We start from the raw sequence: 13,578 nt of genomic DNA, 5'->3' as shown, positions 1-13,578 counted from the left end.
ATGGGACTCAACATCTTAGGTCATAAGTCCCCTAGAACTTAGAACTACTTAAACCTAACTAACCTAAGGACATCACACACACCCATGCCCGAGGCAGGATTCGAACCTGCGACCGTAGCAGTCCCGCGGTTCCGGACTGCAGCGCCAGAACTTACGAAAATCACTTCTCAGAACTTGCGTATCCAAACCACTTATAACTCAGCAGTTATTATTATGCCAGACTACAGGCCAAACTCAGTAAAACTATCGTCATACTCAGAATTGCTCCACCCGAAAGTGTCACAAACACTGCTCGAGAACCTACAATGTATGTACATATTTCAAGAGATTTTTAAGAAACAGGCATTCCGCTGTAAATTTCCTATATGGGAAGACATCGAGCCACAGAAACCTCAATATCTAATTGAAATCAACATAGGCACACAGTGGCCAACTGCTACAAAAATAAAAAAACAATCTGTAGTCATTTACATGGTGTGCTTAATAACGTTCTTAATCCTAAGTTTCCATTACTTAGTTATCTCGAGTAATGAGCTCCATAAAATTCTACCACGAATGTCACACGACCGTTAACTATGATACAGTCTCAGCACATGACAGTCACCTTTACTCGATGAAGAACTAATAACGAAGATTGCGTTGCAATTCGGAGTGACAATTCGTAATCAAGAACTCTGAGAGCGGTGTGCCGAAAGCGTATCACGTTACGTGTAACATATCAAACAAAAATTGTAGTTAGGTGGACAATTATATGCAAATTAAGAATCAAAGTTTTAAAAAAATCCCCAGAACAATTCGTAAATTAGTGCCTATGTAGCTTGAGCGGTGTACGCAGTTGCTTTAGCTAGCTGAAAATATCCGTTCCGTCGTTCTTCGCTGTTTGGATTACAAAGTTCCGAGTACACTTTCAGGCCCAGGTTTGTTTTGGCTACCAAATATTACTGGAAAATACAACAGATATTACAAAATTGTTGAGGCTTGATATTGACAGCATACGAAGTTCCATATGTTACACAGTTTAAGCACGTTTCATACCACGTTTGTAAACACGTGGAAAAATGGTTCAAATGGCTCTGAGCACTATGGGACTCAACTTCTGAGGTCATTAGTCCCCTAGAACTTAGAACTAGTTAAACCTAACTCACCTAAGGACATCACACACATCCATGCCCGAGGCAGGATTCGAACCTGCGACCGTAGCGGTCTCTCGGTTCCAGACTGCAGCGCCTAGAACCGCACGGCCACTACGGCCGACCGTAAACGCGTGGACTAGCCACTTTCACACAACTGTGATGAGAGTATCACTACCTGGAAAATGTCGCGCATGTAGTTCATCTTTAGTAGGCACTTTTAATGAGATTTGTCATACACACACACACACACACACACACACACACACACACACACACAGAGAGAGAGAGAGAGAGAGAGAGAGAGAGAGAGAGAGAGAGAGAGAGAGAATCCAAATGTTTCAGTGAAATCCCCGTTGACGTGACTACTACAAGTCGTGATGGTATCCTGTTCCCGCTAAAAGCTTTATTTTCCTCTCCCCTGACCCCGGAACGCAAGCCTCCAGTTTCATCCATGTATACTTCTACTTTCTAATATTAACGATTTTCTCTAGACTGGAAGACATACACAAAATTAGGTTCCGTCATATACAAAACGGCAACTCATGCTCACATGACTATTTCTGCAAATGTGTGTGTGTGTGTGTGTGTGTGTGTGTGTGTGTATGTGTGTGTCAGCCTTTCTTATTGACGGCCAACTTCCAGATAGCCAATTCGTGCACCATCTTCCAAATTCTTATTCCAGAAAGTGCCGCACCAATTCGCAACTGACCGTACTACCGGGGAAGTATCTCTTTCTGTCTAATATTGGCTCAACGAATGTGGACGAACTTTCAATCGACAATGTTTCTGTTCTGTCAGAGCATCCGCAGGAACCACGTAGTTTTCACATTAGTAATAACAATAACAAAGCACCCACAGCGATGGAATAAATTATGCAGCACAAACATTTAGTGACCGATGGCGGATCTCCAAGACTATAGGGCAATTAGTTATTTTTTCGGTAATGTGTGTTCATGAGACTGCCACACTTTTTGCTAGTTCTATTGGTGTTAGTTACAAAAGGGACGCACGTAACAGCACAAACCGATGGGTGTGTAAGTATTTAAAACAGCGAGTATGCAAGTAGCCGGTAACTCCATAACAAGGCAAGGCACGCTCTTGGAACACACAAACGGAGCCGAACCACCGCATGCACACAGACAGTAAATCCAACGCAAGCCGCCAAGAACTACCCGTGATGCTTTATAAAAACAGAATAGAAAATACGTTGCTAGGGAAAAGCGCATTCGTAATCGTGCTGATAAATAAGTAATAAAAAAATACGTGTCTCTACAGCGGTTATCGGCGTCACCTCCACATGAATTAAAATGTCTAAATTCTTTTCTTGGCAGAAAGAGCTATACTCAGGATACTGCGTGTATTTGGTACTTACACATATAGACGCTGATTAAAAGCACTGCCAGCACACGCAACGATACGCACCTGCAACATAAGAGAAAAATGGATGCATCAGTTTATTTTCCGCTGGTGTCTTTCTGAAAAAGAATTATTTTGTTTGAGAAGGTGCTAATAGCGACAGTAGAAAGCATGACCCATTAGACACGTACAGTCACTTAAAGTCGTCCTTAACTGGGAACAGTCTCTTCCAAATTCTCTAGGTATAGTTCTTGCGAACATCGTCCGGTGTAACAACTAAAAATTGTATTGGTTACAGCTCTTCGGCAGATTAGGGAACAGAACAACTGAGGTTCTGAAGCCCTCAGGGCAGACTCAGCAACTGCATATTTCGAGTAAATCGCATATTTGTGAGAGCTCAGCAACAACTGATTAAGTACTGTATACGATTCCACAGTTTACTTACATTCGAAACATTTGGTTGCACATAAAGATCAATAAGTATAAGAAAAACAAAAACCATTGTGGAGGTAAAGGTCAGTCGTAATCCAGGTACACGTCATCATGAAGTCACACCTAAATATGTGTGGCCTCACTGTAAAAACTAGATTACTAGTACTGTAGTATGTTTGTACGGCAAGTGCTGCACGTCAACAGGACATGCGGAAGAAGAGACTGTAAATCTTTCAATTCCGCCGGTCGTACATAGATTGGCGAATCGTACAGTGGGCTTAAGCGTTCCTTCCTCAGGTCGAACTTCTGCTGAAGTTTGTGAGACCACTCTCTTGCCTTATGAAGTTTCATTCTCACTTTTGCATCAACTCTGCCGTAACTACTATGGACATAAAATCCCTCTTTATACAGGGTGTTACAAAAAGGTACGGCCAAACTTTCAGGAAACATTCCTCACACACAAAGAAAGAAAATATGTTATGTGGACATGTGTCCGGAAACGCTTACTTTCCATGTTAGAGCTCATTTTATTACTTCTCTTCAAACCACATTAATCATGGAATGGAAACACACAGCAACAGAACGTACCAGCGTGACTTCAAACACTTTGTTACAGGAAATGTTCAAAATGCCCTCCGTTAGCGAGGATACATGCATCCACCCTCAGTCGCATGGAATCCCTGATGCGCTGATGCAGCCCTGGAGAATGGCGTATTGTATCGCAGCCGTCCACAATACGAGCACGGAGAGTCTCTACATTTGGTACCGGGGTTGTGAAGACAAGAGCTTTCAAATGCCCCCATAAATGAAAGTCAAGAGGGTTGAGGTCAGGACAGCGTGGAGGCCATGGAATTGGTACATACTGACGAAACTAAAATGAGCTCTAACATGGAAATTAAGCGTTTCCGGACAAATGTCCACATAACATCTTTTCTTTATTTGTGTGTGAGGAATATTTCCTGCAAATTTGGCCGTACCTTTTTGTAACACCCCGTCTATTATACTGTATTGTTAAATTCTCTCTTCTGCATGTTTCACCCATTCAGAGGCGATTTTGCGATACATTTTTTTCAAATCAGAGAAATCTCCGGAACTGAATTAATTTAAACGGTGTTCTTACGACATTTCTCAAAGATGAATGAATAGTGTTCTTTACAGTAAACATCAAAGCGTCGTTTCGCTTTTTCGATATTACCAAAATGACACACTGAGTCATACACCCACCCACCCACACACACACACACACACCGTAAACAAACAATGAACATAAGTTCGGAATGTTTGTGCGTGCATGTCAGCTGGCTGAAACGTACATTATCGGAATGAATTAGTCATGGATATCAGGATGCAATGCAAATATCCTAAAACGTATAAAGATATTTTCGTTCCGTGTGCGTTTCTCTAATTATACCTAAATGACCGATATTTTCACCAGCACTATGATCACAGCTTCTGGCTGCATGGCCGTGTGTGTTGTACTTAGCGTAAGTTAGAGTAAGCAGTGTGTAAGCCTAGGGACCAATGACCTCAGCAGTTTGGTCCCATAGGAACTAACTTAGCACAAATTTAAAAAAAAAAAAAAAAAAAGAAAAAGAAAAAGAAAACCCACACTCAGTTGCAGTTCGTCATCCACAGTGGATATAATAAATAAATGAACCACCTATTCACAGAAGGCAGCACGTAATGTTCTTAATCGTGTTTTGGTGTAAGAGAATAACGCAGAATTCTCGCTGCAGCCTCTTGACTAGGCTGCGCGGCCTCCGCGCTCAGCTGTTTCTGCCTGTGGGACGGGCGGTGATGTCACGCGACCGTGACGTCAGCGCTGGAAGCGCTCTGCGCTGACACAAGCAGTCTGGACCGTGTCCACGCCACACCGCAGTGGCGCGTGGGCCAGCCGTAGCAGCGCGCTGACAGTTCCTCCTGTCGCCGTCAGCTGCCTGTCAGCGGTCAGGTCCTTCAGGCTCGGTTCAGAAGTGACAGCCAGTAATTGAAACCGACCCGTCTGCAGGTTTACTAATCGTCTGTGAAATTATTCATTCTGCAGGAACTAGGCCGAAAGTGTTGTTGTATACGTTTCTGTGAGAGGTCTATGCGACATCTCGCCTGTTCTCATTATTCATTACATTTACGTGTGACGCTAATATATTCTTACCATATGACTCAAATTCTATAACCAATGTATAGTATGACAGTTGCCAAGACCATAGAGCGAGCGAGAACAGACACGTCAATGACCACCGGATGGGAATTTCATAATTTTGTGAAAAAAAAATGGGGCACGAGGGAGATCTGAACGTGGATATCCCACTTTGCAGTCCAACGCCGTAGCCACACAACCATGAGGCCGTGATTTTTGCAATTCGCTCGGTGTTGCACATCTTGAGCTTGGACCGTTACAGTTTCTATTTTGCTTCTATTTTTCGCAGTACAGTACACTTTCTTCCTGTTTTCGTGCTTGATCTGTGTTCAGTTATTGACGGGCTATCCATTGGGTCATTTTACTACTGTATCTTGTGAGGCACTGGCGGAAGTGAAGCTATGAGGACCGGCCGTGATTACTGCCTATACTGTATAGCTCATTCGGTAAAACAATTGCCCGCGAAAAGCAAGTTTCTGGTTCCACGCTCTGTCTGACATACAATTTCAATACCCCCCCCCCCAAAAGTTTCAAAACATCTCACTCCGCTACAGAATGAAAGATTCACTCTCGTCTCATTCTAATCGTTCGCGGTACCCAAACAGCGGAGCCCTGGTTGTTGCGTTTTTTGAGTTCCGAAAAGCATTCGATACGGTTTCGCAGCGACGCCTATTAAACTACATATCCGCTTACAGAATATTGCAACAGGTACCTGACTAAACCGAAACCTTCCTGGCACACACAACTCGGTGCGTCGTGCTTGACGAGGAGACAGCGTCAGAAGCGACGATGATCTCGTATGTTGCTCTAAGAAATATGAAAAGCCCTGTCACTGTTACTACTAATCTGCAGAACACGTATGTAGATCTCTGGTGCTGTTCTCAGATGACGCATCTACATACAGTAGAACCACGTGGTTAAAAAATTGTTACAAACCGCTGTGTCACGCGAAGATGATTATCTCTTGGTGCAAATACTGGCAGCTAAACACCACTACATGTAATAAGATGGCCGGCCGAGGTGGCCGAGCAGTTCTAGGCGCTAGTCTGGAGCCTCGCGACCGCTACGGTCACAGGTTCGAATCCTGCCTCGGGCATGGATGTGTGTCATGTCCTTAGGTTAGTTAGGTCTAAGTAGTTCTAAGTTCTAGGGGACTGATGACCTTAGAAGTTAAGTCCCATAGTACTCAGAGCCATTTGAACCATTTTGTAATAAGATGGGCGTAAATACACAAAAAGATCCTACACCTTTTGACAACACGATCTACGAACATCACTAGCGACTCTCCTATTCGTCAAGTGTGTTAGAGTATCTGTATCTCTAGCAATGTAGCGTCGAACGACCACGCCTACATGCGGAGACGGAAAATCCGGGGCCCTTGACAAGTTAAATTAATGGAAGTGATGAAAAAACAGCTGTTTGCTGTGTACGTGAGAAAGCTTCAAGTAAATGCTTAACATTCCGCAATATGGGATGCTACAAGAACGGCCCTGTCCGCCGCGGAGGTTTCAGTACCAATGCGCGTATTGGTTGAAGAAACTGGCCTTACAGGGTGCGAACAAAAACATGGAAACACTGCGAGCACTACATGTTTGAACGTAAATGCCTGCAGATTGCGCTTCTGTAATTGACTACGAACAGCACCTGTGCAATGTCCTGCGCACGTTGCAAGTGTCAGCAGTGGTCAGAACGTTATTCTGTGTAGTCGTAAGTGCACTGTGTCGGAGCTAAGTGAATTCGAATATCGGCAAAGTGTTGGTGCTCGTATGACAAGTGCTTCTGTAACCAAGGTAGCCGAAGTCTTTGGTGTTTCAAGAGTCACCGTGTCGAAGGTCTATGCCGCACACAGGAAACGTGGAAGACATCATCTGCTAAGTGACAGCGCGCACTAAAGTCTCAACGTGGACGAAAATGTATGTTGAGTCATCGTGACAGAGGTCTTAGACGAGGATTACGACGAAAAATAAGAGGTCAACAGCTACAAAAGTAACTTCAGAACTGAATGTCAAACTCGCGGACCCTGTGAGGACCAGCGCAACACGAAAGGAACTTCATAAGGTGGAATTACAAGGCGAGATGGAACTCCAAAACCACATATTAGTGGCGCAAACGCGTGTAACAGAAAAACGTGGTCTCGAAGCCATAAAACCTGGACTACAGAGCAATGGAGGAAAGTCATTTTGTTGGATGAGTCTTGTTTCATAATGTTTCCAACTTCTGGCCAAGTTAATGTCCCAACAGTGGAAGATGACGAGGATTCGGCGATGGTTTGGGCAGCCATATCGTGTTATTCCATGGGCTCTATGGCTACTCTGCAAGCTCGTATTATTGCCAAGGATTATGTCACCATTTTGGCAGGTCAAGTACATTCCACAGTACACTGTTTGTTCCCCAATGGTGATGCTGCAGAACGACAGGGCCCCTGTTGACAGAGCTCGAATCACCCCTGACTGGCTTTGTGAGCATGATTCCAGTCATCAGATCACACTCGTATTGAGCCTTGGTGGTCGACTTTGGAGAGAAGTATGAGTGATCGTTACCTGAACGTGCCACTATTTTGCAGGACGAATGGTATAAGGTTCGCTTGAAAACCATACAGAAGCTGTATATATCCATTCTGAGACGACCAGAAGCTGTTTTGAATGTCTACGTGTTTCCAACACCGTATCAGACATGTTAATGTGTTGTGTCTTCGGTGTTTTCCTATGTTTGTCCAACCCCTATACATTCGTATATTCGGCAGCGGCAGTTTTCAAATCTCCATCTGGCAGCTCAGTTTTAGGATCCAAGCCCTGAGGCTGTTTCTCATACATACCAAAGGCGATTCCTTCGGCCATCATTCCCAGTCAAGCTAATATTCCGTCTATAGTGATCTCGGCCTGATGTTGGTCTCTAACTTGCGTTCCCTTCGTTTTAACTATCTCCACAGTCATGTCACACTACAACAGCACATTGTAAGCTCTGCTGATCTGTGACCCGAAACATTGTGATGCGGAGTGTAACCTCGGCTGTCAATAGCAGCTAACGCAAGCAACATTGACGGCTATTGATTTGGTTATGCCGTCCGCCTCGTGTTTATACAAACAATAGGTATCAGCACACTGTCATAGCCCCTACGAAAAGTAGACTAATTAGAAATTCAAATCTCCTAAACATACTGCATAGCGCACAAAAGTAAAATATGCGTAACTTACAAAATGTTCGCTTGGTTTCGAGAATGTCACGAATGAGCTAGTTGTTATCTGTGCTGTCCATCCCATGTAACTAATCGAACCTGGACACCCAGTTGAAGTTTGCTCATAAATTCATTTTCGTTCATCTTAGTGACAACATTAACACTTGCACGCAGACTGCCATTTTACTTATCACGGAAATAAAATGGAGATTGCAACTTAGCTTTTCTACATGTTGTGTGCATAAGAGGCACCGCCATTAGCAGTTCGTATTATTGTGTATATATTTATTTCTGACTACCGCTGACAGTGGAAGAATTTATAGGCGCTCACTGGTCCTCAAGATCTCATCTAAGTGTATCGTACAGAATATTCATTCTGATGCCAGAAACGGGTAATTTGTAACCGTAACCGGTTAATAATTTTCGTTGATTGTAGTTCTAGTCAGTCTAGCATTTTCCCACAGCAGTGAATCTGTTGTGCAAATGTGCTGGAAGCATTTTCTGGGTGCGTGGATTGTTTCAATTTTTGCATAAATATGCTATTTTATAAAATGTGTTACCATTGTATGTAGCTTTAAATTCCACTTTCGGCTTTAAGTATTTTCTCGTATAACGATCTGTTAGTAGCAGAATCCGTCACCTTCTGTCCATTTTCTGTCTCGTTTGACATTGAGCTACGTACTCCAGCATTTTAAGGGCAAAATGAAGTGGTCAGCAGGGATAAAAGTTAAAAACACGAAAGCTGCAACATAGACACACATGACATACTTGCAACAAGTGATAAGTCTGCCACACACATAAAAAAGTCTTTAGTGTTATGAGTTTTCAGTGTGGATTAGCTCTGAGGTCACTGTCATGTTACTGGCAACGAGCACCAGTGAGCATATTATTATTTTAAATATATAGGTCATTTCAGTCAATGCTCACATAAATTGTTTTATGGAATTTTTAGTAAATAAAATTCACAAAGCTGTAACGGCGCTTCTAGACGCAATTTGAATGCAATTAAGGCAAAATGACAAGCTTATACAATGTTACTGCACTGTCACAGAACTTGACAGAAGCAGTTACTCATGTAAATTCGATTGAAAAAGTAGTTAACATAAGTGGTCTTGGAATTTCAGCTCGGAAAATTATGACAAACACAAAAGATGCAGTAAAACATATAGGAACACAATGCAAGGGTTGGTCAAAAGTATGGAAATAACAAAAACGCAACTCATTACGTGCCTAATATGGTGTAGGAAACCGTTAGCATTCAAAAGAGATCCGAGTCGTCTCGGAATGCATGACTACAGGTCCTGTATGGTTTTCCAGGGAATCTTACACCATTCTTCCTGCAAAATAGTGGCAAGTTCACGTAACGATAATGGAGGTTGAGGCGTAGCGCCGTATAACGGTCCTGCCTTGGAGGCAGTTAAGAGGGAGATGAGACTCAGAGCTGGATAGTGACAGATGGTGACGCGAGACTGGACGCGCACGTAGTTTATGTATCAGCCGATAGAGGACAATATTGGATAGGGGGACTGATTTTAGTTTCGATTGTGCCCACTAGAGTGCACTAGGTAATAGAATGTTTTTCATAAACTGTTCTAGTATTTTCATAAAGTGTGTGGATTAAGGTTAATATGAAGATAATTGTTTAACGAGTTATGTAGTAGGATTCAGTGTGGGAACATTTTGAAGAAGTATGGATATGAACAAAGGGGATTTTTGTAGAACAGATTTGTAAAGTAAGTTTATGGTAAAGGGAAAGTTAATTCAGGTATAAATAACAACAGTAAATAACTTTATGCATAAACAAAACTTCAGCATATTAGATAATTACGTCGGTAAAAAGTGCAGTCGTGAGGTTTACTATTTTGCGATTCGTTATGGATGAAAAGCTCGGACTGACGCGGGAGAGTGTTGTTTTGCTATTGGCTGTTGAGTAAACTGACATTCTTCGCGCGCCTTTCTCTGCTGGTAGAGAAGTCATAGTGTGTTCTAGAGAAGAGTGGGAGCCTAGCCATGAAACAGTTCGGACGTGTGTAGTAGTAGTTCCGATGGAAACGATAAGTTGCCCGATCTAGCAGTGTTTCATACATCAAAAATGTGGTGAAGTGACGGCATAATTATTCCGATGTGTGTGTAGAAATGTCGGAATTTTTAAGTGGATTTTGTGACGAGAAAAGACATAAATTCCGCGTGGCGCATTGAGCAGGTCGGTGGCTAAAAACTGTGACTGCATTTGGTACCGACAGACTTAATATTTGGCGAGCATTCTCAATCAAAAACAATCAGTATTTTTGTAGCTATTACGGTTTCGGGAAATGCAACACCATAACTTGAGTGAAAGGGATTATGAGTGACTGGGTTAAGAGTAGCACGGGCTTGGCAGTGATACTTGTTCACCTGAGTTTCAGAATATATTAACTGAGGACAAAATTTCCAAACTTTCATTTGTGTGAAAATATTCTCCCGAAACGTAGATTAGAGACTTAAATTGCAGCCTGGTTCACGTCGAAGTACAGTAGGTTTCACTCGGCTTTCCTACTGATGATCTGCTGAGACAATGTTCACAGGTAGGCACAGGTTCGTCGGAAAGGGACGGAAAGAAACGCGCCGCCGCAAGGTGAATAGCGGTCACTCATTCTTCTCTCCAAATGAGACCACGTAGGGTCAATAACATTGAGGTCTGGTGGCTGTGGTGGCCAGGGTAGATGCGACAGTTCATCCTCGTTCTCACAAACGGTGCGAGCTATTTGAACAGGGGCGCTGTAGTCTTGGAACACTAGCATCTCCATTGGGTAACAAACTTTGTTGGGATGGATGTGATCAGCCTAAATGGTCACATAATGCTTGGCAGTAATAAGACCTTGCAGAGTAACCATCGGCCCCATGGAATACCACGATACGGCTGCTCAAATCTGAGCATTCCACAAAACAACATTTTTAATTAAAACACTTAAGCAACTTAAACAAAAAATATTCACCCTTTAAACAAAGAATATTTAAAGGCAATCCCAACATTGTGTCATTCTTGGCAGCGAGCAGTCTGCATCATAATCTTAGAGCGGCGTACTCCAGGCGTCAAAAGTCGCAAGCAGTAAAACAAGGCTCATCCGAGCAAATGACATTCCTCCATTGCTCCATAGCACAGGTTTTATGGCTTCGGCACCACGTTTCCCTGTTACAGGCATTTATATCACTAATCAGTGCTTTTGGAATTGCAGCTCACACTGCAATTCCCAACTTTCTCTTCTCCCTTGTTTTGGTGCCGACTGGGCTTGCGAGTGCGACATTCGGTTCTGCAGTGGCTTTTGCTGCTTATTTTTCACCACAATCCTCTTCAATGTCCGTCGCTGGCAATCACTCAACATATACTTTCGTCCGCGTTGTTGAGTTAGTGGTGGATGTTTCTTCGCTGTCTCTATATGCGGTAGAAATCTTTGATACGGTGCCTCTTAAAACACAAAACACTTTGTCTATCTTTGTTACAGAAGCACTCATCATGCGAGCACCAACAATTTGCCCACGTTAGCTCCGACATGATGCACTCACAACTACACTGACCACTGCTGACACTTCCAACGTGTTGAGGACACGGCGCAGGTGCAGTTCGTTGTCCAATACAACGTCGTAACCTGCAGGCTTGGATAGCATCTGCGTCTATGTCCAAGTGTGTACTTCTCGCGGTGTTGCCACAGTTTTTTCCACTCCTACAGGTAATACATCATGAGTAAGTTTGTTTTGGAAAACCTATAGAGCAGAATGGACTAGAAATTTTGCAATAGATGTATGAGTCAGTAAACTGAAGGAGTACGTGGTTTAACTAAAAGCATCTACAACTAGAAATGCATATCTAGAGACACAAAACTAAAACACTGCACAGCAATGGTAAGACTATAATTTTTATATGCATGCGAATGCTAAGCAATGAAGTATAACATGGACAGAATAGAGACAGGCCTACTTGAGAGGCGGATTTTTAGAAAAATAATGCAATACACACAACAGGTGATTGGGAAAGGAAGAGTAATGGGAAGATCAACCAAAATGTATGGAATATGTCAGAAGTCTTAGCAAAGTGAAGGTTAATTCTCTCTGGACAATTCGAGCGAATGAATAACAACACGCAAATGACACAGATATTCCCGTATGTCTGGAAAACGCTCAGCAACAGCATGAATCATAGAAATAAAAAATAACTAGGAAGAAACATAATGTAATCCGGAATGACAGGTTGAAACTGTTTTAAGAATAACATACTAAATTTAGAAGACTTTCAATGCAGAAAAAATAATCAATCAGGTATAACATGGACAGAAGAAACGAAAAGACAAATGGCGAGACGATGAGCACATACTAGAAAGATAGGAAGCAGCAACAAAGAATGACGAGGAACTGAAGTTATCTGATTCTAGTGGGCAAATATGAAGGTTGGAAGAAAAGTTTCGTTTCAGTGAGAATCAATATGGCTTTAAATTGAGGTATAGACAGGACGGGTAATCAGAAGGCAGCAAATGTTCTGGGAACGATTCCGACAGTGCAATACACAGTTGTGGCGTCGATGGTGCAGTAAGACATGACTGTGATGACTTCGAAAGCAGCCTCGAGTAGGCGCAATGCTTTTTTTAAAGTATTGCATATTTTAAAAAGTGGTAGTATGGTCCATATTGCCACCTCTAGAAATATAGAAAACAAAGAGCTTACAGCAGAAGAGATACGTTTCACAGTAGAGAAGATGAACAAGTACTCGTAGCTCTTAAGATATGCATTTTAGGGCCCATGTTAACTGAAGCTTTTTTTAGCTTTTTTTATCTATGGTACCACCCCTCAAAATATGGAAAACCTTTTCCTTTGACACCCTGTATAGAGACAGTTAAAAGCTGACGGGTTTTGCTGGATGGCTGCTAGCTGAGGCACGCTTTCGTGCCCCTGTGCACCCGCCAATGAGGGTGGGTGCAGCAGGTGATGTGCTCCATTTCGGTGGGACAAGTGGCTCGCATGCCATTGAGAATGAAGATACTACACTAATTCAGCAGTAAGACAGGAGGGAAGATTAAGATTCAGCGCCCTGTCGATGATGAGGTCATTAGAGGCGGAGCACAATTTCAGATCGGCGAAGGACGGGGATATAAGGAAAAAATCTAAATTTGAAACGCCAAACGGGGATTTGAATCCGCCGTTTCTCAAATACGAGTCCAGGGCCTCAGGACTGCGCCGCCTCTCTCGCCCGTACGAAACGGAGCTCTTTCGCAGTGACAGCCGCCACGTTTGCACCAGATATCAGGTAATCGGCCAGAGTACCAACTATACATGAGAAGTGAGAGCACCTCCTAACTCCCCCACCCGCACATTTC

At 42.9% G+C, this 13,578-nt stretch overlaps 1 protein-coding gene across 2 annotated transcripts in view; it reads right to left on the bottom strand.

Annotated features, from left to right (window-relative positions):
• Positions 1-13,578, bottom strand: part of LOC126191060 (ERC protein 2-like) — a 446,691-nt gene that overhangs the window by 90,892 nt on the left and 342,221 nt on the right. The window contains exon 2 of one of the 2 annotated variants that reach the window (XM_049931773.1): positions 1,150-2,555. The exons of the other annotated variant lie outside the window; for it this stretch is intronic. Within the exon in view, the coding sequence (XP_049787730.1) occupies positions 2,502-2,555 (54 nt within the window). The 3' untranslated portion in view covers positions 1,150-2,501. Of the gene's footprint in view, positions 1-1,149; positions 2,556-13,578 lie in introns of those variants that run through there. 2 annotated transcript variants of the gene reach the window in all.

This window comes from Schistocerca cancellata, chromosome 6, assembly GCF_023864275.1.
Source record: "Schistocerca cancellata isolate TAMUIC-IGC-003103 chromosome 6, iqSchCanc2.1, whole genome shotgun sequence".
In the NCBI taxonomy this organism is placed as follows: domain Eukaryota; kingdom Metazoa; phylum Arthropoda; class Insecta; order Orthoptera; family Acrididae; genus Schistocerca; species Schistocerca cancellata.
This window is presented reverse-complemented; position numbering and strand designations above follow the sequence as displayed.